Source organism: Leuciscus leuciscus (assembly GCF_965113295.1).
Source record: "Leuciscus leuciscus genome assembly, chromosome: 10".
NCBI lineage: Eukaryota > Metazoa > Chordata > Actinopteri > Cypriniformes > Leuciscidae > Leuciscus > Leuciscus leuciscus.
The window spans coordinates 28,139,964-28,165,688 of NC_138734.1; the positions used below are offsets into that span (position 1 = coordinate 28,139,964).

General features: G+C 39.0%; 1 protein-coding gene across 11 annotated transcripts in view; it reads right to left on the reverse strand.

The window, feature by feature from the left end:
- The window catches only part of shank3a (SH3 and multiple ankyrin repeat domains 3a), a gene marked incomplete at its 5' end in the record, with an annotated part of 375,301 nt that overhangs the window by 66,895 nt on the left and 282,681 nt on the right, over positions 1 to 25,725 (reverse strand). For 8 of the 11 annotated variants that reach the window (XM_082181745.1, XM_082181746.1, XM_082181748.1 and 5 more), the window contains 3 exons: positions 11,660 to 11,722; positions 16,341 to 16,364; positions 17,510 to 17,694. In XM_082181745.1, the coding sequence (XP_082037871.1) occupies positions 11,660 to 11,722; positions 16,341 to 16,364; positions 17,510 to 17,694 (272 nt within the window). The remainder of the gene's footprint in view (positions 1 to 11,659; positions 11,723 to 16,340; positions 16,365 to 17,509; positions 17,695 to 25,725) is intronic. The other 3 variants (XM_082181750.1, XM_082181751.1, XM_082181749.1) reach the window with 1 other exon arrangement.

The following is a 25,725-nucleotide window of genomic DNA, read 5'->3' on the forward strand; positions in this document are numbered from 1 at the left end:
ACCACAGTGGCATTCAGTCGCTTAATGGCAGACATTTTTCTACACTGGATGTGAGCGCAACGTCGCGTCACGTCAGACGATGTCTACACTGGATTCAGTATATAGACGCACGTTCAGTTTCTGACATACTCCACGCACTTTAGTCTGTCGACAACAGGACAAATGGAAGAGTGAAAGAACGTTCGCTTTAACAAACAGTTTGTTTTGCATCTCTGTACAGACTTCAGAAGGACCCTAGCACCGAAAACAAATGGATGGTTTATTTTAATGGCGCCCCGGATCGTGTCAAATGATTATATGTTTGTTCGGAGCCTTTTGTTTTGTAAACGAGGCACAGTGTAATGGAGAGTTCGCAAAGAAACTTTTGTTTAATGATGAAGCAGCCAACTGTATTGGATCTGACAGCAGCTGCATCACAAACCATAAGTAAATGATCTCATAATGCTTTGTCTGTAAATGACGGTTTTATATGGATCATGTTTTCAAAACACTTAATCGCATACAATAGTGAGTGCGAGTTGATACTGTTTCCAATGGCGTTAGCCAATCATAACAGTGGCCGTTTAGTGACAAGTTTTAAAGGAGCTGCCCCTTAAAGATGGATAATTTCAGACAGTTTTTTATGTGCATTAAACCTGATAAACTTTATATGTGAACCTCAAGGAACATACTAAAATAATAAAAATTCATGTCATGTCCCTTTTAAATAGTCTTCATTAGGTTAAACAACATCGATTTTAATTTGTAAGACGTGCAGATCCGTGTTCTGTTTCTTCAGTATGTTGTATAGGTTTCCTATAATACACAAAGCTGATGCAGTGTTTATTTGTCTCATATAAAAGATGCCCTTCATCAGGTCTGCAGGTACGCTACATGCCCAGAGAGCTGCCCTCTCCCCCACTAGCGTGCTAATGAACTAACACAGCCAGGAACAAACAAACCCCCCTTTTGTTTTTCTCTCTTCCGCCCTCCCTTTACTAGTTTCTCCATATTGGGTCGATCTTGTTGTGTGAAAATCATCCTCTCACTAATCCTGGGCAGCTTTCTTCATTGATGAGTCAAGCCAGTGCTCTGTTCCACAGTGAGGCCTATCAAAGCATTTCTGCATTGGGTTCAGTCCACGCTTTGTTCTAATCACAGTAGGACCCGTCACCTGTGCGCGAGTCCACTCTTTTCCATTCTAAGCCATATGGACACACTCCGGGAATTCTTAGCATACTATTCTCGGCCTCTGATTCAACCACACACACACTGGCTGGGCATCAGCTCTGTGTTTACAATCTACAACTCCGTAAGAATCCGACCTTGTTGGTCACCTGAACTATGAATCACAGCATCTTGTACTTATATGCCTAAACTGTCATGACGACCGCACAGTTGGATAAGCATTTGTAAATATACAGACATGTAACAGCATGTTTCACTTAAACCTAATTGCCATCTCAGAAAGGTTCGGAAGGGGAGCGGACAGCATGTGTATACCGGCAGACGGAGCGACAGGCTTTCTTCGCCAAGTTAATGACAGAAATCACGTGGAGGGGATTTAGGCGAACTGCTTTTTGTTTCCAGCCTTTAGAGCAAATGGCAGTGTGTCAGAAGCAGGACAGTTTTCCGAACAGCTCTGGGTTGGCTGGAAAAGAGAGCGACATGCTGCGCAGGGCAGTATTAGATCCTGATGGACATGTTTAGGACAATCTGCTCATGTCTGCAATCATCATAGTGATGTCCAAATGAAGGAAAAGCTCATGTGTCTCACTTCTAATTGCTCATTGTAGCACAATGTTCATATCTGGTCACAGAAACACTGTACAACTAATGAGTAAACATGTACTGTAAATACCATTGGTGATTAGTACATTGTCAAATCACACGTTTAAAAAAGCCATAAGCCACGCGAGGCCATGAATGACATGATTTTAGTGCTTTTTGAAACTATAGCTTGCCAAACTACAAGCTACAAATTAAAAAAAGAATAATAATTGTTTCAATTTAAAAAAGTGTTTGTGCTGCCCTAAAATGTTAAGTTTAGTCAACTTGGAATGTGAAATTGTACTAAGTGACAACTTGAAAATTTTAGTTGACTAAACTTAAAATTAAAGCAGGGCTCAGTAGTTTCGGGATTTCTTCGCTGTATTCTCGCTTTTTGCTCGCAGGTTTCTCTCTAGAGCTCCCCCCACAGCTTCGGAATAGATATTTGACAACACTGTTGTAAAAACTCGTTGGCGATTCTCAGACACCAGAGGCTAGTAGATCAACGACATCAAAGCAGATGGGACGTTCTTTAAAACGTCTTCTTCATTCGGGTTCGAACAGCGTGAGGGAGCGCAATAATGACAGCATTTTAGCAGATTTCTTTTGGCCGTAAAGCAATTGTTTACATCGCGAGACCTGATATCACGCGATACTTCCTGACGCGGCGCCCGCCGGCTCAAAGTTGCAAGTGCGGATTTTCCGCTCACGGGCACCAGGGGGGTGCGAAACGACCACCATTCAACCCGAAATAAGTAATATAACCATTCCAATGACTCCGAAGCTGTTCAGTTAAGGTAAAAAAAAGTTACTTAGTTCACCTTTAAGGCAGCATGCAACATTTTTTTTTTTTTTTTTTACAGTGAAAATGTATTGATGTTAATGAAATCTAATTGTCAAGGTTCATAAAGTAGTTAAAGCTGAAGAGATCAAGAGATCAATGTAGTGCAAAAATTACACATTTCAGCTTTAAACTATACTATTAAGCTATTATTTTGGAAAAGTATTTAGCTACCAGTTACTAACAAAAAGTAGCTAAAATAAATACATTTATACAAATAAAATAAACATTTATTATTTTTTAAATATATTACTATTTGATGATAGAATTATAAATCCAATCATCTCTAGGCCAAAAACAATTGTTTATGTTTTCTCTTTTAATGAAAATTAATTATGGCAATTAGGATGACAGCATTAAACTTGAACAAAAAATACGCTAAATACAACAGCAAACACCCTATATACAAAAATCTATCATAAAAATCTATAGTAAAAGTTGATTCAATTTACCAATATGAAACTGTATCTAAGTTTGATTACTATCTCAATGTTAATCTACATCATTCACCATAATTATTAGAAAACAATCGGTCCATCTGGCTAAACAACTACCACTGGATGAACACTTCCCTTCCCCCAACAATATACTTCCGAGAACACCAATCTTATTTGAAGCACCAATATTTAAAACAATTAGACCCAGAACACCATTAGCGACCATTAACCTAGCCTCTTTTTCTCCTGCTTCACTCTCTTACCTTTCTCATTCTCTCTCAAAGCAGCAGATCAAAGTTAGAGAAGATTAAAAGCACAGTTTAAGCATTTCTCTCTGACAGCAGGCTGACAGGTACAATAGTCCCACGGAAATGCTCTCAGTCCATCATCCCTCCCACTGTATTCTCCTGCACTAGTGATATTAACACTGTGACTGCTTAATGAATTTAATCAGAGAGAAAGAATGCTAAGTTCAACTTTGATGAGCGATGTGATAACCACTTCTTCGCAGAATTATGTGTGAAACCACCACTGATGCTTTTTTTAAGACTGTTGTTGCATTATCAAGTACTGGCTGTGGGTGTTAAATTGGATCCTATGCTATCCCACTTTAAAACAATAATTCACCCCCAATAAAATCATTATATATTCACCCTTGTGTTTTTCCAAACCTGCATGCTGCTATTTTTTCCATCAAACACACAATTTGTTTTTAAAGATTAGATTAAACATTTAGATTAACTTTAATATATGTATAAGTATACACTCACCTAAAGGATTATTAGGAACACCTGTTCAATTTCTCATTAATGCAATTATCCAATCAACCAATCACATGGCAGTTGCTTCAATGCATTTAGGGGTGTGGTCCTGGTCAAGAAAATCTCCTGAAATCCAAACTGAATGTCAGAATGGGAAAGAAAGGTGATTTAAGCAATTTTGAGCGTGGCATGGTTGTTGGTGCCAGACGGGCCGATCTGAGTATTTCACAATCTGCTCAGTTACTGGGATTTTCACGCACAACCATTTCTAGGGTTTACAAAGAATGGTGTGAAAAGGGAAAAACATCCAGTATGCGGCAGTCCTGTGGGAGAAAATGCCTTGTTGATGCTAGAGGTCAGAGGAGAATGGGCCGACTGATTCAAGCTGATAGAAGAGCAACTTTGACTGAAATAGCCACTCGTTACAGCCGAGGTATGCAGCAAAGCATTTGTGAGGCCACAACACGCACAACCTTGAGGCGGATGGGCTACAACAGCAGAAGACCCCACCGGGTACCACTCATCTCCACTACAAATAGGAAAAAGAGGCTACAATTTGCACGAGCTCACCAAAATTGGACAGTTGAAGACTGGAAAAATGTTGCCTGGTCTGATGAGTCTCGATTTCTGTTGAGACATTCAGATGGTAGAGTCAGAATTTGGCGTAAACAGAATGAGAACATGGATCCATCATGCCTTGTTACCACTGTGCAGGCTGGTGGTGGTGGTGTAATGGTGTGGGGGATGTTTTCTTGGCACACTTTAAGCCCCTTAGTGCCAATTGGGCATCGTTTAAATGCCACGGCCTACCTGAGCATTGTTTCTGACCATGTCCATCCCTTTATGACCACCATGAACCCATCCTCTGATGGCTACTTCCAGCAGGATAATGCCCCATGTCACAAAGCTTGAATCATTTTAAATTGGTTTCTTGAACATGACAATGAGTTCACTGTACTAAAATGGCCCCCACAGTCACCAGATCTCAACCCAATAGAGCATCTTTGGGATGTGGTGGAACAGGAGCTTCGTGCCCTGGATGTGCATCCCACAAATCTCCATCAACTGCAAGATGCTATCCTATCAATATGGGCCAACATTTCTAAAGAATGCTTTCAGCACCTTGTTTAATCAATGCCACGTAGAATTAAGGCAGTTCTGAAGGCGAAAGGGGGTCAAACACAGTATTAGTATGGTGTTCCTAATAATCCTTTAGGTGAGTGTATGTTGAAGCTGCGCGCATGTGTGTGTGTGTGTACCTTCTCAGGAACAAAAACATATGAACTATTCCACAACAGAATAGAATACTCACTCCAGTATTTTTTGGTGGATTAATGAGAGTTAAAGACAAAGCAGTGATGTCCAATTTACAAAAAAAATCATTCCTTTGAGTCAAATCTTTTTAATGAATCAGTTCATTCAGTTAACAAAAAAGGTATGATTTGTTCATGAATGATCAGAATAATCCAGTTCTCAAGTTTAACTCACTAATCCACGGATTACCACTGATTCAATGATCCAGTCACAGTGGTTAAGATTTTCAGCAAACAATGGCAAAAAAATAGTCTATTCCCAACACTATCTTAAAGTCCCCCCTGTAGTCAACCATTTTACCCCTTAAAACTCATCTTTGATCACCAAAATGACATATTTAAGCGTTTTTTTCTTTGACAAAATTTTCTTCATGCCTTAAAATAGCTTGAACGTAAACTCTACACCTTTTCCTTTAGTATACGCGGTTCTATGAATATGCAAATTAGCCCCACCTCCACACTCGTTGACGATCACACATTGATGTGATTGGTTACAAGGTAGTTTGTGACGTCAGAAACACCAACGATTTCAATTTCACTGCAGTTTTAAGTAGAACATACTCAGCAATGGTGTTGACTTGTGCTTTTGAATCATATGGGCAGCATTGACTTTCATTAAACTGAAGAATGGTCAGGATATTCTTCAAAAAGACACCTCTTGTGTTACAGTACATACAGTAGAAGAATAAAACTCATGCAGCTTTAGAACAACATGAGGGTGAATGAATAATGACTACATTTTCATTTTTGGGTGAACTATTGCTTGAACATTCAGTAAGATCCTCATTGACATTCACTGTCAGCACGCCTTCCCCAGGTTCAGATCAGCAAATAGCAGTTTGTTTATGGAGCACGACTGTTGCTCTGGCGGAGGTGGAAGTCTGCAGTCAGCAGCAGGCAGTGACAGAGGAAGCCCCATCTCTCTACCCGTCACGCCCACGTGCTGCTTCAGTCTATTGATCAGCCCCAAGCTATCAGAACATCAATCATGGGCTGCTGATCGATGGCTATTTGTTGTGTTCAGATTGCCCTTGGGAACAATGGGTCTTCACATGAAGCGGTGATGCTCGGGAGCTCTGACCATTTAGAAACAACAACACCACCTTGTTCCAGAAGCCTGTCGTAATATCATGTCAATAACGTATCTGTTCCTAAAGGGACGGAAGACAGACCCAGCTCGTGTTGCCTAATAATGTTAGTAAATGTCTAATATGTAACGCACTAGTTTGTATTACTTGATGGTTTTCTACACTCTCACACTAAATGCAATTGCATCTTTAAAAAGTCAACTGTGTTAAAGTCCCCCTGTAGTCAATAATTGTATCCCTTAAAACTCATCTTTGATCACCAAAATGACAAATTTAAACTTTTAAACCAAAAAAAGTCATGCCTTAAAATAGCTTGAATGTAACTCTACTCCCTTGCCTCATTTAGTATACGCGGTTCTATGAATATGCTAATTAGCCCCGCCTCCACTGACTCACACCAGCTCAGAGATCCACTCGTTGACGATCACTCGTTGACATGATTGGTTACAAGGTAGTTTGTGACGTCAGATTCACCAGCGATTTCAAACTGCGTCTTTGGTTCACTGCAGTTTTAAGGAGAAAATACTCAGCAATGGTGTTGACTTATGAATTTGCACATGGTTTGTCAAACCATATTAAAAATACCACAATTGACATATAAACAACATTAAAAGCTTGATTTTCACCTCGGGGGGACTTTAACAATAAGTTTTACTTCCTCAATGTTAAATGGGATATTCAATGAGTACAAAAAATGTTGGACGGGAATTGGACAACACAAAAATAAAATAATAAAATAATATAATACATTAAAAATGACTGAATTATTTTTTCACGTTTTAATAAATAATACTAAAATAAAGTTATTTTAAGGCACACAAAAATCATAAAAATGAATGAAACGTTACACACAAAAATAAAATAATAAAATAAAACTGTAGCCTATATAATGAATAATACAGTATACAATAAAACTTTTTCAATTATAAACTTTAAATAGTTTATAGTTTAACATTTCTGAATGAGCTGTTTTTGTTGCTTTCTGTTGAATGCTTTTATTCCTGAAAAGTGAGGAAAACCTGTTTTCCAAGATATGGCCTCTTTACAACGTGGCTTCACAAGTCACAAGATGGTTTTAACTAGAACCCTTTAATTAAACACCCAAGTGTGAGTGAATCAGAGTAATGAGAGAAGGAAAGAGCGCATGTTCACAATGCCACAACCAGAAGGCTATTATGTGTTAACCAAGGTGTGTGTGTGTGTGTGTGACAGGTGGTGTGGATTGTGGGGGGCAAAAGTTTGGGGCAAGGTCAGGTGAGAGATAGAGATCACAGGTGGTCAGCTGTGACAGAAAAGTCAAATTGCACAGAGTGGTGCATTAACCTTGGGATCAAAGATATCACATATAAACAAGCGCAAGCTGATGTAAGTGAAACTTTGATCACTGTAAGCAGGCACAACACGGGTACAAACAGTCTCTCAGATATAATCAGTCTCTCAGATATAAAAACTGACATTTAAAATGATTTTTACAGATAACTACCAGTCACTTATAATAACTTTCAAAGCCAGACTTTTGACTTTCAGTAGTAAATGTAGTTCACAGAGAAGCTTATTTCGGCCAAGAACAGATGGGAAGAGGACATTTCCAAGATGTAATTTAATCACAGTTTAAAGTGCAAAGCAGACCAGGTGCACTTAAAGATATATTGCTTACTTGCTACTAAGTGTCTCAAACAAAAATCAGATGGATAAAACTATGTACTACATAAAAAATACTTAATGTACAACTATTTTCTACATACAACAGAAATAAATGAATAAACAAATCAGCTAAACAACAGATATTCCCACTCTTTATTGGCATTGGTAAATGTGTGTGGATGTTTTTTACTGTTTTGTTTGCTGCTTGTTTATCTACAATTTAATTGACTCAGAAGGCTAAAGATGTCTTTCAAACTGCCGGAAGGGTACACACACAGAAAGCAGTAGTCTTAGTATCTGCATGTTCTGTATTCTTCATCAGGCTTGAATGTCATCTGTTAGTCTATCTATCTATCTATCTATCTATCTATCTATCTATCTATCTATCTATCTATCTATCTATCTATCTATCTATCTATCTATCTATCTATCTATCTATCTATCTATCTATCTATCTATCTATCCATCCATCCATCCATCCATCCATCCATCCATCCATCCATCCATCCATCCATCCATCCATCCATCCATCCATCCATCCATCCATCCATCCATCCATCCATCCATCCATCCATCCATCCATCCATCCATCCATCCATCCATCCATCCATCCATCCATCCATCCATCCATCCATCCATCCATCCATCCATCCATCCATCCATCCATCCATCCGGAATCTTAAGATGTCCTAATACGCTGTGAATTTGCAGGCGATTGCTGGATAGCATAAAGCTTTGAGCGAGTATGTTAGTACAGATGTTCAGACTCAGTATATCTACACCATAAAGTAACATATGTTCTAATCTGTCACCTTAGTAAAAGTCTGAGTGACTCAGCACAAACGCACAGACCTTATGATACACAGCCATGAGTCAGCAGAAAGCCTCTTATGGCCATAAGCGAGCTGATGAGATAGGCTCCCTGCATCTGCAACGGGACAATACGAAACTACATCAAAACCGCCATTCATTACTCTGTCACACGCCATAAAACATCTACAAAAAACACACACGGACAAACATAAATCCAAAAGCCGCCACTTGATTTGAGCTTCATCTGCAACAGACTAGCTCTCTATGACCCTTCAAAACATAAATTAAGGCTATTCCAAATTACAAACATCTGTATTTATGCAGACAGACTTTTAATCACATTTCAACTCTCCAGATGGAGGAATCGTTTCCTGACTGCTTTTAAATGCAGAACTAGGTCATATTTTTATGCATATGTTGCATATGAAATAATATGATGTATTTCTGGCACATTTGAGGGCGATTACACCATGTCGAACATGCACCACCCAGAGCATCAGTGCTATATGAGGATATTTATTTAGGTCATTGTGTCTACTCACCATACGACTTGGCAGAGATTGACCGAACACAAATATTTTTACATCACAGAGAGTTTAACTTTGACAGTGAAATGTCACATCGTTTGGCAAGCGCACATACCATACTGAAGCACAGACACCTGTTGCTAAGAGACAAGCAGATGCTCTTGTTTTCCAAAAAACTCCAGCTGCATTCAACATAGTAACATAGTGACCATAAAAAAGCGAGAGAGCTCTTGGCACAGAAAGAGCTAAACCGCGGGCTGCTAGGACAAGTGGCTGTTTACAAATGTTCACTTTAAAACAGCAACGCAAACTTCTCAACAAATACTAGGAACTAGTGGCCTCTTCAAATACCAATTCTATTAAGTTCCTTTGAGAAGTAATAGGGCTCTGTCGGGGGAAACCCGACACAGTAAAACCGCCTCAAAACTGGTGGAGAAGCACAATTAAAGTTAATTGATTTCTTTAACTTTAAAAGAATTACGGTTTTACTGTTTGCCAATGGGAAATCTGTAATGAGGTGAACAAACATACAATGAAATGTTAGAGGAGCTAATCAAACACTGGTAACCCTTCTATAAAATGTGCTTTTTTATTTACATTTTTGTTTAAATAAAGGTTTTGACATGCTCAGAGTAAAGGCAAACATGAAATCAATATTTATGTACATGGTTATATGGTGCATGATGTATCAGTGAATTATGCTATAAAGAACAATGTTTATCTTGGGGATTAAAAAATATATATATATCTCTCCCCCTCACCTGTAATATAGAGACAATCGTGTCGTGTTCAGCAATTGTGATACAATCTATTCCCAATAGATACAAATCAAGTCCTGTCCCACTTTTTACTCATTGAATATCCTGTTGGATTCGTATTACATCATATTATGGAAGTAAAATGGGTTATGAATTCCATGTTATGTTGGCTATTATCATGAAGAAGTAGTAAAACATCAAGGTGCATTTACATCCAATGTTTGCATACCGTCCTGTCTACTACTTCTGATCCATTTCTGCAGGCATTACAGATGTATCTTTCACTGCTATTACTATATCACAATCCAGTGCATGCACTTTTGTAGTTAGTACACTGTAAAAAAATGTCTAACCCTCCCAAATCAAAAATTTCAAGTGACCGATAACATCTAAATTTTTCAATTGGCCCAAGTGAAATTCTTGTTGCAATAGTCTGTTAACATTGGCTCAATGAGAAATAATACGTAAGACTAATTGAAAAATTTAGATGTTATCGGTCACTTGAAATTTTTTACTTGGGGATGTAATTTTTTTTTTACAGTGTAGTATAAAATTATCTATAAAAATGTCACCTGAAAGAACAGTTAAGTAAATCATTACAATAAATTATTTACAATAAAAGTAAATAATAATAATACATCTTTTTTATAATATTATAATATTTTTATAAAACAATTTTCAACATGTGATTCTGTGTCTACAGACATTAAAATGATTTTACATTTACATTGTTGCATTCAATACATTTGATCAGTTAATTCGAACCCATAACTTCGGTGTTGCTAGCACTAACCTCTACTGTTTGATTATACGTAAATAAGTGTTGTAGCCATTAATTATTTAATTAATTATGTTCTACAGAATCAGAAGTGTTGTTATGGTTCCTTTGAAGTGGGTCTAATATCAGTTTCCTTAAGAGGAACCTTCATAGTAAAAACTATGCATGTTAAGGCACCTAATTATCAAGAAAGCAAATCAACTTATTTCAGGTTCAAACTGAAATACTGTTTCAGGTTACAGTGTCAAGAAAGTCTCCTTTATCTGTTCCTTCCTTAAAGGCCATTTTCAAAAAAGAACAGGTAAAGACATAGTTACTCAAACTGCCCTACAGTCACATGATTGTTGATTGGACCAGCAATGACTTTGTCACAGAGTAGATTATCAATGTGAGCTCATGTTTTTTCCCAGCATGCTCTAGTCTCGTACACCTATACTTATTAATCTTTAAGACAGGCATGAAAATGGAATTGCTGCAAATAACAGCCAGATTAGACATTCACAAACATGATTAATGGCTGTGGGACACTCACAATGCTCGTGGAATATTAACGACATCATGCGTGCGACAGCCACGTTTCCGTTACACTGTAAGACTATTGCATGCATCAACGCCCACTAATGTTAAACAACAACACCCGTAAGACCAGCGCCCGTGTTTATCTGCTTGCTCTCTTGAGTGCCGACAAATTGATTTCAATCACTGATGACATTCTGATTGAGCGCAAAGGGGTACATTTTAATATTACCTTGTTGTCAATGGAATGAAATGAGCAGGGAATCCATTCAAGATCACGCAGGACAGCATTTAGAGAATTAGAAACATTAAGACTTATCACAGATATGAAAACAGACACAAATCTATTTCAGTCTACACCTACAGTGTACTTCTGTACCTACAGTTTACAGAATAGGTATAGCTGAATAGCTGAGCTACATGGGTAAGATTACCTTTATCGTCCACATAACCACGGCCATCCTCCTCCTTAATTTCATGCTCTACATAGGGAGATTCTGGTGATGACATTTAGAGGAAAAAAAAAGGAAAAATGAACTGATTTTGACAGCATGGACATAAAAAGATTTAACAGCATGGACATGAAAATGGAATTTTCTACATTAAACCATATGTACACACAGTTACAATGCTTATACAACATCATGGTCAAATGTGAGCACACACACACACACACACACACACACACACACACACACACACACACACACACACACACACACACACACACACACACACACACACACACACACACACACACACACACACACACACACACACACACACACACACACACACCAAACCTCATCCATCATTCCATCCTTTTTTTGCTAAACCCTAGTACCCTACTGCACTGGCTCTATAGGGATCTTTATTCTATTGGTGGTCTGTGGTCTCACACTAGTTCTGTCTGACCTAAAGCAGCCTACAGAGAGTCCAGCAGGACCAACGCAGCGCACAGAGCTATACACTAATGAATTTACCTTCCTCTTCACTTTCTTTGATGGACTCTGCCAGAGAGAGACAACACACATACATCAGAGCTCTAGGAAAAGACAAAGTGTGCGTATGTAGGCTCACAATGCTGAAACTATGACTGTACTATCAGTATCTACTGAATATCATATACTGTAGGAGATATGAACAGCACAGAGGAAAGGACAGGTGGATATTAGTGGGCTTCATGTTTACCGAGAGTGATCTCCTCATAAACATTCTCCTCTGTCAGAAAATGGAATGAGAGAGAAGAGAAAAAAGTCAAGGTAAGGACAGAGATGAAGAGTGAAGGAAATACAGATCAACAGCATTGTAAGAGAGCTAGAAAAAGTGTCTTTGAACAAGCCGGCAGACAACAGCTTATTGTGAACGTCAGTTTTACTCCTCAGACTTTATTTTGGAAATCCCTGGCTTGTGCTTCATCAAAATTTGATGTCTATGATTATGTTGATTTTCTAATTAGAGACTGGTACTCAGGTTGAGTGTCACAGTTGTGGAGTACTAAGAAATAAGAATATCAAACATACTCGTTCAAAGTTGATACTAAAATGTTTATCAAAGTATATACCAATACAATTTCTGCTACCCATTTTTGTGTCCTGTATGATGTGACCAAAAGTTGTTGGGTAAAAAAAAAAACACTCTAACCTTAAGTCTTTCCCAAATGTATCAATCGCATCGAAATTGAGATGTGACATTACCCTCAATCGGCCCTAAAAACGCTCTATTATATTTTTTACAGTAGCAGATATAAACCCTGTGAGAGGGATAGATTTCCAGCCCTCATCCGTTTATCATCTGTGACCTCAAAGCAAGGCTGAAGTTAGTAAGCTCCAATGAACTGGAGCCACAGTCAAAATGCATTTCACATCTGTGAGGCACAGTGCCATCAAAACATTCCCACAAGAGCACGCTAAAGGTTATCAACCTGAAGTCACAAGAAGGTTTATTCAGTCCTCAAGGTCTCGTAGACAGTTGTGCACCCAAACGTGATTTTATCGGGGAGTGAGTCTCCAAAGGTGAAACAAAGTGATTGGGGCACAAAACCACAACACTCCCATTGGGTCCCATTCACCGGTAATCGTATACAAATTGCATACCTTGGTGCGCAGAAAATATTCTCACACAAAATCTCTGGATTATTCTAGATGAGGGAAAATGTGCAGTTATCAGTAAAGACATTTATAATGTTACATGATTTCAAATAAATTCAGTTTTTGAACTTTCTATTCACCAAAGGGTCCTGCAAAAAAGTACTGTGTTTTTTTCTGCCTATTTGCAGCCTTGATGAGCATAATAGACTCCTAGAAGTTTATAATCTGACCGACCTTAAACTTCTTAAGGCTACTGCATTTAAATATTTAAACAATTTTAAAATCGACAGACGTCAACCAAAGGCAACAGACAGGTTTGCTGCGTTTTGTCGGATCAGTGTGCTTCCCTTAAGGCCCGTACACACCGGGACGAATATCGGCGCGCGTTATTCGCCAGCGTTTTTCAACGCGTTTTTTGTGTTCACACCCAAGCGATTTTCGCTGACGATGAGCCGAGTGAACATGCAAATTCATTCCCTGACATTAGATGGCGCTTAATGTAAAACAGAAATACAATACCACTCCATAACAGTCTATACTCTGCAATACCACTCCATAACAGTTCTCTTTTAACAAGATTTTTGTAGTCGCTGTCGCGTTTGTCATATAGTTCTTTATTCCGACACCAACAGCTCTACATTCATCTTGCCTTGCATCTTCCTCGTCATTTCTTCCCGGCAGTGTCTGTCTATGGGCAGTGTAGACGCTACTTGGCGTATATCTTCTTTGCTGTTACGTATGTGTGCTTGGCAAGACCGTTTTGTGTTTGAGCGCCCCCAAGTTGTGTTTTACTGTAACTTCAGAAGCTCCAGACACGTGAGCAAAAGCGCCAATCTCATTGGTCGGATAGTTTTTGACGCGGCGCGTCAAACCAAAAAAACGAACCCGAGGCGTTTAAAAAAAAATTACGCTTTTACGCGTGGCGTTTTTCGCGTCGGTGTGCACACTCACATTGGCGCCCTTTGTTTAGTCACGAGGCGTTAAACGTCGGTGAATATCGCGCGCGAAATTCGTCCCAGTGTGTACGGGCCTTTACGCTGTCTGTTGGCATTGGTCTATACTTGTTTTCGCCGATTGAACATGTAAAATCAGTGCTTGTCGTGTCGTAGAATGTGATGTATTGTGATATTGTGATTGTCTGTGTTGGTGGCCGTTTGTTGTTGCTGTGTAAACTGGCCTTTGGTGTGAAGAACAGTTTAATAATCTAAAGAACCTTTTTTCAACTATAAAAAACCTTTTGTGGAATGGAAAGGTTCCATGGATGTTAAAGGTTCTTCATGAAACTTGAATAGTTAAGAAATTAGTCCCGCTGTTTGCATAGATAGCATTGCTGAGGCTTAAAGTGAGATGTTGTTTTCCCAGAAGTGACTCCTATATTAATGAACGTCAGTGAGACGGGCACTGTGAACATATCAGAAGCTGGGAGCTAAAGAGAGACTGCTGGTTGCTTGCTTGGTCTCTTTAAAGTTACAGAGGTGCTACAAGAATAGAAAGGGCACACACAGGAAATGGAAACGTTTTGACATATGGTGCCGTTACGTAATAGATGTGTCGTGTGTCCAGCATATGGTTTGTCCTGGCAGTTTCTGAGATGGAACAAGCAGCATGTTGTCATGGTGCCACCAGATTATAACGGCACTTCCATCTCCACCAGCATGGGCGTTCTGGCACTTCATGGGCACTAATGCACCTGCTGCCCAGCACAGGAATGTGAGTCAGAGTACGTGCAGCTGTTCTGGACTAAAGGATTACATATAAGATACCCATAGGACAGCAAAATTACAAATCTCTAAAACATATCAGAAGCTTCTCTCAGGCAGCAATGAGATTAAATGGAGAGAAGACTGAGACCTTTGTCTCAAAAATACCCTAGCAATGACCCCTCTCAATGAGAGAATATATATTACGAATAATAATAATAACTTCTATTCAAATTCTTTCAAGCTGCAGAAATATATAACCTCATGGATCTCTCTCTCTCTCTCTCTCTATATATATATATATATATATATATATAAAATGTAAATGGAGCTGCAAAAAACTCTTATTCAAAATAAAATGATACGATTCAAATTCTTATATATAACTTATATAATATTGTATGCAGATGTCCGCCTCATGTATATCTTAATGTATTTCTCCTTGTATTTTTTAACCATTTTAGGAGAAACATCTGAGACAAAGCTAATGTCTCAAGAATAAAAAAGCAGCATCTGAGCAATAACAATAATAATAAAAATAATAACAAAAGTTCTAGCAACAACTTCCATTCACATTCTTTCAAGAACACATGATCTAAGCTCTGGCAGATGCATAAATATATGAAGAGTTCAGATGCAAAAGCCTCTAAGTGCCATCTGAAATTTTCTTCTAGAATGATCATTTTTATCAAGCTTGTATATTTAAGTTCAGTAATTTCACTTAAATGACAATTAATAGGTAATTTTCATTGCCATTTAAGTGAAATTACTGAACTTAAATATACGAGCTTGATAAAAATGATCATTCTAGAAGAAAATTTCAGATGGCACTTAGAGGCTTTTGCATCTGAACTCTTCATATATTTTTGATTCGCTTTACTCATACTGCACACAAATATTAATCTTGAGTAAGTCTATTTGTATTCTTCCATAATAATTTTTGTAGAAAGATCGGAGACAAAATTAATATTAAGCTCCACTAAGAACTACACAGGAGCAATCTCAGAGCACTTAAATAATTCTCTGAATGCAAATTGAGGAAATTATAATCTATTAAAATGCTTTAAGCATCAAATGTGACAGAAATCAGAATGTGTGTAATAGTTTTCCATACAGTTTAAAGAGGGAGGAAGGAAACCGACTAGCATCGCCGTGTGTGTTCAGGGTGCTGGGTATAGATGTGTGAGCACAGGTAGACATGCAGGAATGGTAGAGTGGAAAGAAGGAGTTACTGAAGGATAAAAACACCACTGTAGAGGGCTGTGCATTGGACACACACACTCATACACACTGGAGGGCAGTGGGATGGATGCAGAGTTCTTTACCTTCCAATGCGTTTGAGTGGTAGTCTGGTTTGAAGCATGAATGGAGACAAGAACAGAACAACACATAAGCCATGAACCTGAGCCATGGACACACACACACACACACACACACACACACACACACACACACACACAACCAGAGCAGTATTCATTTACACGTTCAACAGTGAGTATGAGTTACATCCACCTCTTTTACTAACGTCACATGTACACAGCACAAATACATGAATATTGTCCAACTTGATTCTGAGTTGAATCTCCTCCGGATCAAGATTCACTACTTAGAGCAGGTAAGCAAGTGAGCACGGCCCTTACAGCTGAGCATCAGTGTGTGTGTGTGTGTGTGATGAGAAAGACGGTCTCCAGAGAGCAGTGTTTGACAGACAGCAACCCTTCTTCGCCCTGTTCTGAGACATACCAGTGCAGATGACATGTTAAAGACGTGGATCTCACTAAAACAGACAACTACAGTCCTGTTCAGAACTCACTCAGCAGATGTAGTTCTACAGGTTATCCTAAATTACTTTCTGGCTATAGTAATGACAATATTCTTCTGTATACTAAAGATTATATACAAGCAGATCCCGGGATCCACAGCCTGCATTATTGTGTATAATGTACCTATTTGCACTGTATTACAATTTACACTTTGTAAAGTACACTTTTTAAAACATTTTTATGCAAAAATATATTTTTAATGTATTTATTATATTTGTAGTATTTAGGAAATAATGACTATGACTAATAATGATCTATATAATTCAATATGTATGTATTTATATTTATTTAAAATAAAAAATATATTTAAATATACATATATTTATTTATACTCACTCACACAATTATAAATACATCATATGTACAGTAATATGTACAGTGTGAACACAGGGAAAATTTGAATATATATATATATGTATATATATATACACACACACACACACATTTGTGCTTTGCAATGTGTCTCATGATTTTTTAGTTCCTTTAGAGCCTGATAAAGAGCAAACAAATCAACTTAAAAATCACGAGAGACACATTGCAATGCACAAACAATGAGCCTCTGCTTCTAATTAATTTTTGCATCACAAAGCTCACTCGGCCAAACCCCGCCTTCTTTCCAGATGATTGACAGCTGTCAGATGCAAAGCGATAAGCAGGGAAAGGACACTCACCTTTGACCCTCTCTCCGCGGTTCAGCTGGATCTCTCCCTCTCCCTGCGGCGAGTACGGTTTGACCACGATGAAGGTGCGCCCCGGCACGGCGCTGTAGAGTTTCCGTTTGGGGCCCCGGGCTCCTGAGAGTGTGTGCGAGGGCCCCGCGGGAGGAGGGCTGGGGTCCCGCTGGACCGTCCCCGGGCTGTAAACAAAAACATAGGTTACCGTGGTGATGCCCGGCAACTGGTAGCCAAATCCGGTGGTCACCGACATGGTCCCGTGAGAAGGCGGCAGCGTGAGTGCGTGCGCGCGTGGGTCTCCTGCTCGATATTCCTGAACCGGCCAGGGCCGTCAGGTGCGAGCGGCTCACTCCCTCTCTTCCTATCACTCTCTCCTCCTCTGCTCCTCTCTCCTCCTTTCTTCCACCTCTCCTCTCCTCTCCTCCCTCTGAGCGCTCCCCGCCCTCCCCCTCGCTCCCGTTAACGGCTGCCTGTCGCGAACGGCGCCGAGCGCTCGGGCTGCACTCGCCGCGAGTGGGGCATGTTCACTCCCCGTGGCTCTCGCACACACACTCGCACACACGCTGTGACGAGGCTGCGCCGTTTCCCCGTGGCTGGGCTGGCGCGCACTCGCCCTGAACATTCTATCCGTACGCGGACGGTCGCCGACGACAACTCGCGGGCGCCAGGGGTCCGGATTGATTAGTGTGTGGGGGGGTTGAGCACGACTCACCTCACCCCTCTAAAACAGCACAAACACACACACATACACACATTCTCCTAGTGCTGTAATCAACAGCCCCTCCTAACCCTCTCTCTTTCTCTCTCTCTGCCCTCCAAGTCCTCCCCTCCCCTCCCCTGTCTCTCTGCCCTCCCCGTCTCCCTCTCTCTCTGTCAGCAAGACAGCTTCTGAATGTTAATGCAGCTGCAGGAAGAGTGGCTGTAGCCCTGTCTCTCTCATTCATCTCAAGTCGTTCACCCATTCATTCCACACACATATTCATTGGACACACACACACACACACACACACGCAACAGCAAAAACGGCAACATCCCACAATTCCCATTTTCAGTCCATTGAGGAACAAAACAAGAATTCACATTCATTACAGCAAAACACACACTCAGGAACAACATTTAATGGGCTTTAACATGTTTATGTGTCCTAAGGATGTTAAGTTCCCCTCTACTGGTATTCTGCTCAAATGTTATGGGGTGAATCCACTAAGAATGAATCACACTTGCTGATTTTGTTGTTTATATGTGCTGTTTTAGCACCTGATTAACTAAAGGTGTTATGCAAATGAGATAACTGGCACACAAATGCCAAAAATGTGCTGGATGAAATCTCCATAAATACACGTTTGATTGAAAATAACTTTTTCAAATGTTTTCTTTATCTTGGCAATTTATGTAGTGATTAATTGTGTGTATACATCTATGGATTTTTATATGTATTTACACACACACACACACACACACACACACACACACACACACACACACACACACACACACACACACACACACACACACACACACACACACACACACACACACACACACACACACACACACACACACACACACACGCACACACACGCGCACCCACATGCACACACTGAGTGGAGTAGTCAAACTGTATTGCAGGCAATTAGTGAATGCAGGTTTATATTCTAAAAATTGTATATGCAAAAACTGATGCAACTGTTTAATGAATTCTCCACACCGTTTTGATTCAAAAAAAATTGCTGATATCTTCCAGCATGAGAGCAAGGAAATTCTTGAACCTTTGCCTTTACTGTCAAAACCAGTCAGTCTGAACACACATGCACCTTCACATACTCTTTCCATCTCTCTCTCTCTCTCTCTCTCTCTCTCCATGTATCCCTTGCTCCAAACATCGAGCTCAGTGACGGCTTTCCAATTACTGCAGCGGTACGGGGCTAGAGTGACTGCAGCATGTAAATGCAGAGTAACAAGAAAAAGAGGAATTTAAGGGCGGAGATATGATAAGGAACCGAAAGAGGAAAAGGAAAGGGTTGTAAATGAAAGAAGAGTGGGAAAGAGAAAGTAACAGAAGAAATGATGGACAGAGGCTGCAAGAAGTGAATGGATGAGAGACAGAGAGGTATGTAGTCCTGTCGTCACGGTTTCCTCAGATTCAGTATTGATCAGTCAGAGCCGCCACAAGGCTGTAATAAACAGCACTGAAAATCATTGGCCGGCTTTGCAGTAATACCATATTTCACACGCATCAATCATCATAAAACAGACATACACAGCTTCGGACAAGTGTTCTTTTTATTTAGGACATTTGTAAGACGATAGATTTGAAGCAGTGCAGCGAAGCCTGAGGAACGGCAGCCTGTAGATGACACAAACGTCACACTCCCGCTCTCTGTCTGATCTCAGACTCCAATGCATGAGGAAGTTTCACACGCTGTGTGAAGCCACAAAGACATGCTGCGTTTCAAAACTCATACCCTAGTGAGGTTCCTACCTAGACAGTCCAAACATTCGATTTGAATGTGTGTTTGATGCACAAGAAATTTGTACAAGATTTGAACAAGTGCATGATAACCTTGGCGACTGCCGTCATGGAGAGATAAATTGAAAGCAACTATCTTGATTCGCCAGGTGCCAGTGTCAACAATGAATCAGAGCCTTCTTTTCACAGTTCTTTTCTTTCTCTTAAGGTAATAAGGACTGATGGCTCGATCCGAAGTCACACACAGACTAAGTCCCCATGCTGTCATCATGCTATGAACTAATCATCTTCTTTTAATGTAATGTTTTTTTTTCTTCCAAAATGTACTACTACATTAATACATACAAGTTGTTAATCTGTTAATATTATTTAAAATACCTGAGCTAACATGAACAAACAGTAAACAGTTGTAATTTTATTAACTAATGTTAACAAAGATTAATGCATTAACCAATTTAGTGTAAGGTATTTTAATTAAGGATGTCCCGAGCCAATCTCAAGGATCAGTATCGGGACCAATTAAGCTTCTTTTTTTTTACTGATCCGTATTGGCTAGGCTAAGCCCGAGCCTTTATTTTTCATCAGTTGTCACGCATGTGTGGTGCAGTAGGTGGCGTTCAAGTGGGTCTGCCAACTGCCATTAAAAGGACAAGAAGAAGCTCAAATGTGCGTGCATCACGCAAGAACCAAAGAGGTCTGTTGTAACAAATCACTCGAAGGTCGTTTATTTGCTGTGTATTTTTATCTGCCTTGAATAGGCCAATGAATGAATAAATAAAACAAATAAAAAGTTGTTGTAATCTTTTGTTTTGTTCATTATATTCTAATAAATAAGCCACCAAAAAATTACATACATTGAAATTTCATAATTATTGATTGGTTTTAATTTAGATAGCACAGCAAAAAACTACTAGTCTAACTAATATAAAGTTAAAAAAAATATTGAAGACAAGTTAGACTTCAGTAATAAAATAAGAACAAATAAACAAATCACAAGAAATAGCTCAAAAAAAAAAAGAAAATAGCTCAAATAAGTCTCAGAGTAGTTTTCAGGTACAGAAATAATGTAAAATAATCAGCATGTCCTTCGATGTATAGATTAAATACAGATTAATCCTTGTTAAAGCTCCAAAAGTTGTTCAGCCAAGATCAAGTCTTTTGTTGTTTGATTAGCATTAATGACACAGCAGCAGGTATATCAGGCTGCAGTCACTAAGACTAAATGCACAGATCCAATATACTGTTTCACATGTGATTTCTTTCTCATCGGTTTACATTCAGTAAAACAACCAACAGTGTTTACGTGCTCACCAAGATGGGCATTTTGACTTTTACTTTTTGATACTTTGGTTGTGTGTATTTTTAGTTTCAAGTGCAAGAAGACGAGAATGAGAGCTCAATTCAGTACTCGTGCACTGAATGGTTAAAAATTGCTTGCATGTTTAAACTGACAAGACGTATAAACATGTACAAATAATAAACTTTTGTGACGATGCTGCACTGGCCTGATCTGGCAAGTGACAATTCCGTCTACTGTCCCGATCGGATCGAGGGAACAAAAAACTTTTTTTGGGGCATCCCTAATTGTAAAGTAGTATATAGCGCCCTTGTTAGTGGGTAGAGTAGGACCGGTTACGTAAGCATTATAGGGCCTAATGGTTAGAGCGTCGGACTTGTAACACAAAGGTTACAAGTACGAGTCTCAGCAACGGCAGGAAAGTAGGTGGGGGGAGTGAATGAACAGCGCTCTCTTCCACTCTCATTACCCACAACTGAGGTGCCCTTGAGCAAGGCACCTAACCCCCAATCGCTCACTGGACGCCGCAGCAAAAATGGCTGCCCATTGCTCCGGGAGTATGTTTAGGGTGTGTGTGTGTTTTCAAACTCACTGTTGTATGTAAGCACTTGGGATGGGTGAAATGCAAAGCACAAATTCAGAGTATGGGGCACCATACTTGGCTACACGTCAACTATGATATATAAAAACAGTTGATTCAAACATTAAATTTGAAAATTTTAACTCACATGTAATGTTTAAATGTTTTAGATTCAAACATTCAGATGAATCTATGATTGCTAAAATAGTTTGACAAAAACATAAAAATATTCCTATGATGGCCAAAAATTTTTAATTTAAATGTCTGAATCAAAAGCATCGAATATGAATGCATGTGTTTGATGTCTAAACATGCTCAATTTTAACATTTTAATCTACCCGTGATCCTTAAAATATGCTGTCTAGATAGATACTTCACTTATATAAAAATACATGTGAACGCATTTATATTTCTCAAGCACATTCCTATAATGCCTAAAATGCGTATTGATTTGAAGATGAAACACAAACTGATCTGTAAATATTGCAAAATTTCTATTTGAATCCAGCTATGATACCTAAAAATGTTTATTGAAATATTTAAATGCCACTAATTGTTTGATTTGAACATTCGTGCTGTCTAGGTAGGAATTTCCCAGGTTTTGAAACACGGCTGCATCATTTTAACTACCCCAGCTTGAATGTGCTCATAACCTCTAACATGTATTTCTCTGTAGAGAAGCACTGACCTCATTCAGACTTAATGACACACACCCTGACACACACCTTTAGGTATTAACTCACACATAGACATGTGTAACCTCCAGAACCCCACACACTCTCACAGAACAACAACCTTCAGCTGATTGACCACACTAAACTCCTCAGGCATACAGTGTCCTGTTAAAGGGTGTGACAAAGTGATATATTGGATCTATACCTCTCCCGAGCATCCTCTCGGCTGCCTCCTTGGACGCCAACTATACTTCAGTAACCCTGGCAACTGCCATCATGGAGAGATAAATTGAAAGCAACTGTCTTGATTCGCCAGGTGCCAGTGTCAACAATGAATCAGAGGCTTCTTTTCCACAATCTCTCACAGTTCCTTCTCTCTCTTTAGGTAATAGCAGCCTGAGAGAAAGGACTGATGCTTGATCCGAAGTCACAGACTAAGTCCCCATGCTGTCATCATGCTGTGAACAACTAATCCACAAACTCACGCCGTATGTGTGATATCATCTCTACTTTCCCCACGGGATGTATATAATGAACACACCCTCTGATCCGAAGTAAAATATATGCCAGACCGGCTCACACTGTTGTTATTGTTAGCTAAATCTGTAAAAAAAAAAAAAAAAAAAAAAAAAAAGAGTTAAACTAAAATAAGCATAAAAAACTTAAATAAAAACAAATAAAAGCTCAAAATAAATATATAAAAAACAAATTGAACTAAATATAGAACTACATATTAATGAATAATAATAAAATAACATACATACATACATATACTGTACACATATACATATATATACATATATATACATACAGTATACATACACACACATATATATATATATATATATATATATATATATATATATACACACACACACACACATACATATATATATATATATATATATATATATATATATATATATATCATTATTATTTTCAACACTGCTGTTTTTAAGTCACTTAACTGATAAATAACTTATCACATAACTGTGTTAAAATACAATTAAGCCTTTGGAGAGACTATAACAAACAAACTATAACTTGTGCTGTTACACTTACATACATTTAGCCGCTGCACGTGATAAAGTTGAGTAGGCCAAGTCAAAAGAGCTCTTATCAAGCCGACTTGAATATGCTTACATTCATTTGGATAGACCTATGAGTTCTTGAAGAATGATGTGACCAAACTGGAACTTTTTGGACCCATGGATCATTGATATATCTGGTGCAAAAAAGGCAAAGCTTTAGCCAAGAAATCTAGATGCACCCTAGCGGCAGCACATTTTATTTTGCAGCCAGGGCACTTAAGAACGGCACTTAAGTCATTCTTAAAAAAGGAAGATGTGTTTGTAGTTTTGCCGACCAGATACAGCAAAAGTTTAATCTATGAACAAGCTCCACTGGTGGGAAAACGCTCTGGTTGGTTGTAGCGCTATAGTATTGTGTGCAGAGGGAATTTGAAAGACAACCGTTTATCCCGCCCCTCAGATTGAGCCCTGCCAATGGTGAGTTCCCAGACCCAACATCTTGATGTGGGTCTGGCTTGCCAGGCTAGCAAAGCTTATGAGCAGAAAAACTCTATCTCCATGGTCAAACGTGGAGGTGGTCCAGTCATGTTATGGGGGTGCTTTGCTGTTGCAGGAAGTGGAAATCTTGACTGTATGAAGGACATTATGAATTCTTTGAAGCATCAAGCCATGGGGAGGCCTTCGGTGCAGAAACTGAAGCTTGATGATAAATATAATTTCCTGCAGGACAGTCATCTCAAAGTATACATCCAAATCTACTGAAGCTTGGTTCAGGGATCAGTCATAGAATGTTCTCGAGTGGCTTGTGCAGTCTGTGGATTTAAATCTCATTGAAAATATTTGGTGGAATTTGAAGAAAAAAGTGGTTGCATGAAAACCAAAGAATATCAGTGATATGGAAGCTTTTTAAGCGTGGAATGGGCCACGATTGCAGTAGAGAGGTGACAGAAGCGGCTAAGCACTTACAGGTAATGTTTATTGGAGATTATAAAGAATAATGATTCTGCACAAAATGTGACTTTATATATATATATATATATATATATATATATATATATATATATATATATATATATATATATTTATATATATAAATATATTCCAGAGTCCGTTCCAGTGAGAGAGATTCTCGAGTCCTTTCCAGTGAGAGAAATCTCAAGAGTTCGTCCCAGTGAGAGAAGTTCCCGAATCCGTTCCAGTGAGAGAAGTACCTGAGTCCATTCCAGTGAGAGAGATTCCTGAGTCCTTTTCAGTGAGAGAAATCTCAGAGTTCGTCCCAGTGAGACAATTTCCCGAATCCGTTCCAGTGAGAGAAGTTCCTGAGTCCGTTCCAGTGAGAGAAGGACCTGAGCACAGTCAAGTGTCGGCTATAGCCTCTGAGCACCTTCCATTATATATCTATTTTTTAGTGTTGTTATATACTATTGTATTTAATATTTAGAATAATTTTGTATGTCATTAACACCTTTCACACATACCGTATTTGCTGGTAAATTACCGTTAAGAGATCATGTGTGAACAGGACCTAAAAAAAACCAGAACCGTAAAAACTGGCAATATACCAATTTGAGAAGTTGTAACATTACCAAAACATTACCAGTATAATTCTGTGTGTGAACAAAGAATTAAGATTATGATAATTATGGTATGAGCACGTACGAGGTCAGAATGCGTTGATGTGAGAAGTTTAATTAAAAATAATAGCAATAATATAAAATGCTTAAGACCTTGCCTTCTTTTTAATTTATTAGTGCTGTGGCTCAGCAGTTGGATACTATCATTCACGTCTTGTGTTTTTAAGAGCAAAAACGCATTCTATGTGATAATCCCCTCACACCTGTCCCTCAGAAGTCAAAATAATTTGTTAAATTGAACACCTCACGTGGGCGAATGAAGACAACGGACTGACATCACATAATTTACTGGTATTTTGGTGCTGCTGAGTGTAAGAATTGATAAATTAGGAAATGCCGGACAGTCTGGTTGGGGACAAAGGACCTCTCTGGAAATTACCATTTGAACTCACCATTTGTGAGGCAAAGTCACACCTTTCCACATCTCTCCCCCTCTTCCTCACTCCCCCTCTCACATGCTGAGACCACATGTAAATCACCCAAGAAAATGTATAGTTTAATGTGAATGATTATCACAGAGTATTTTT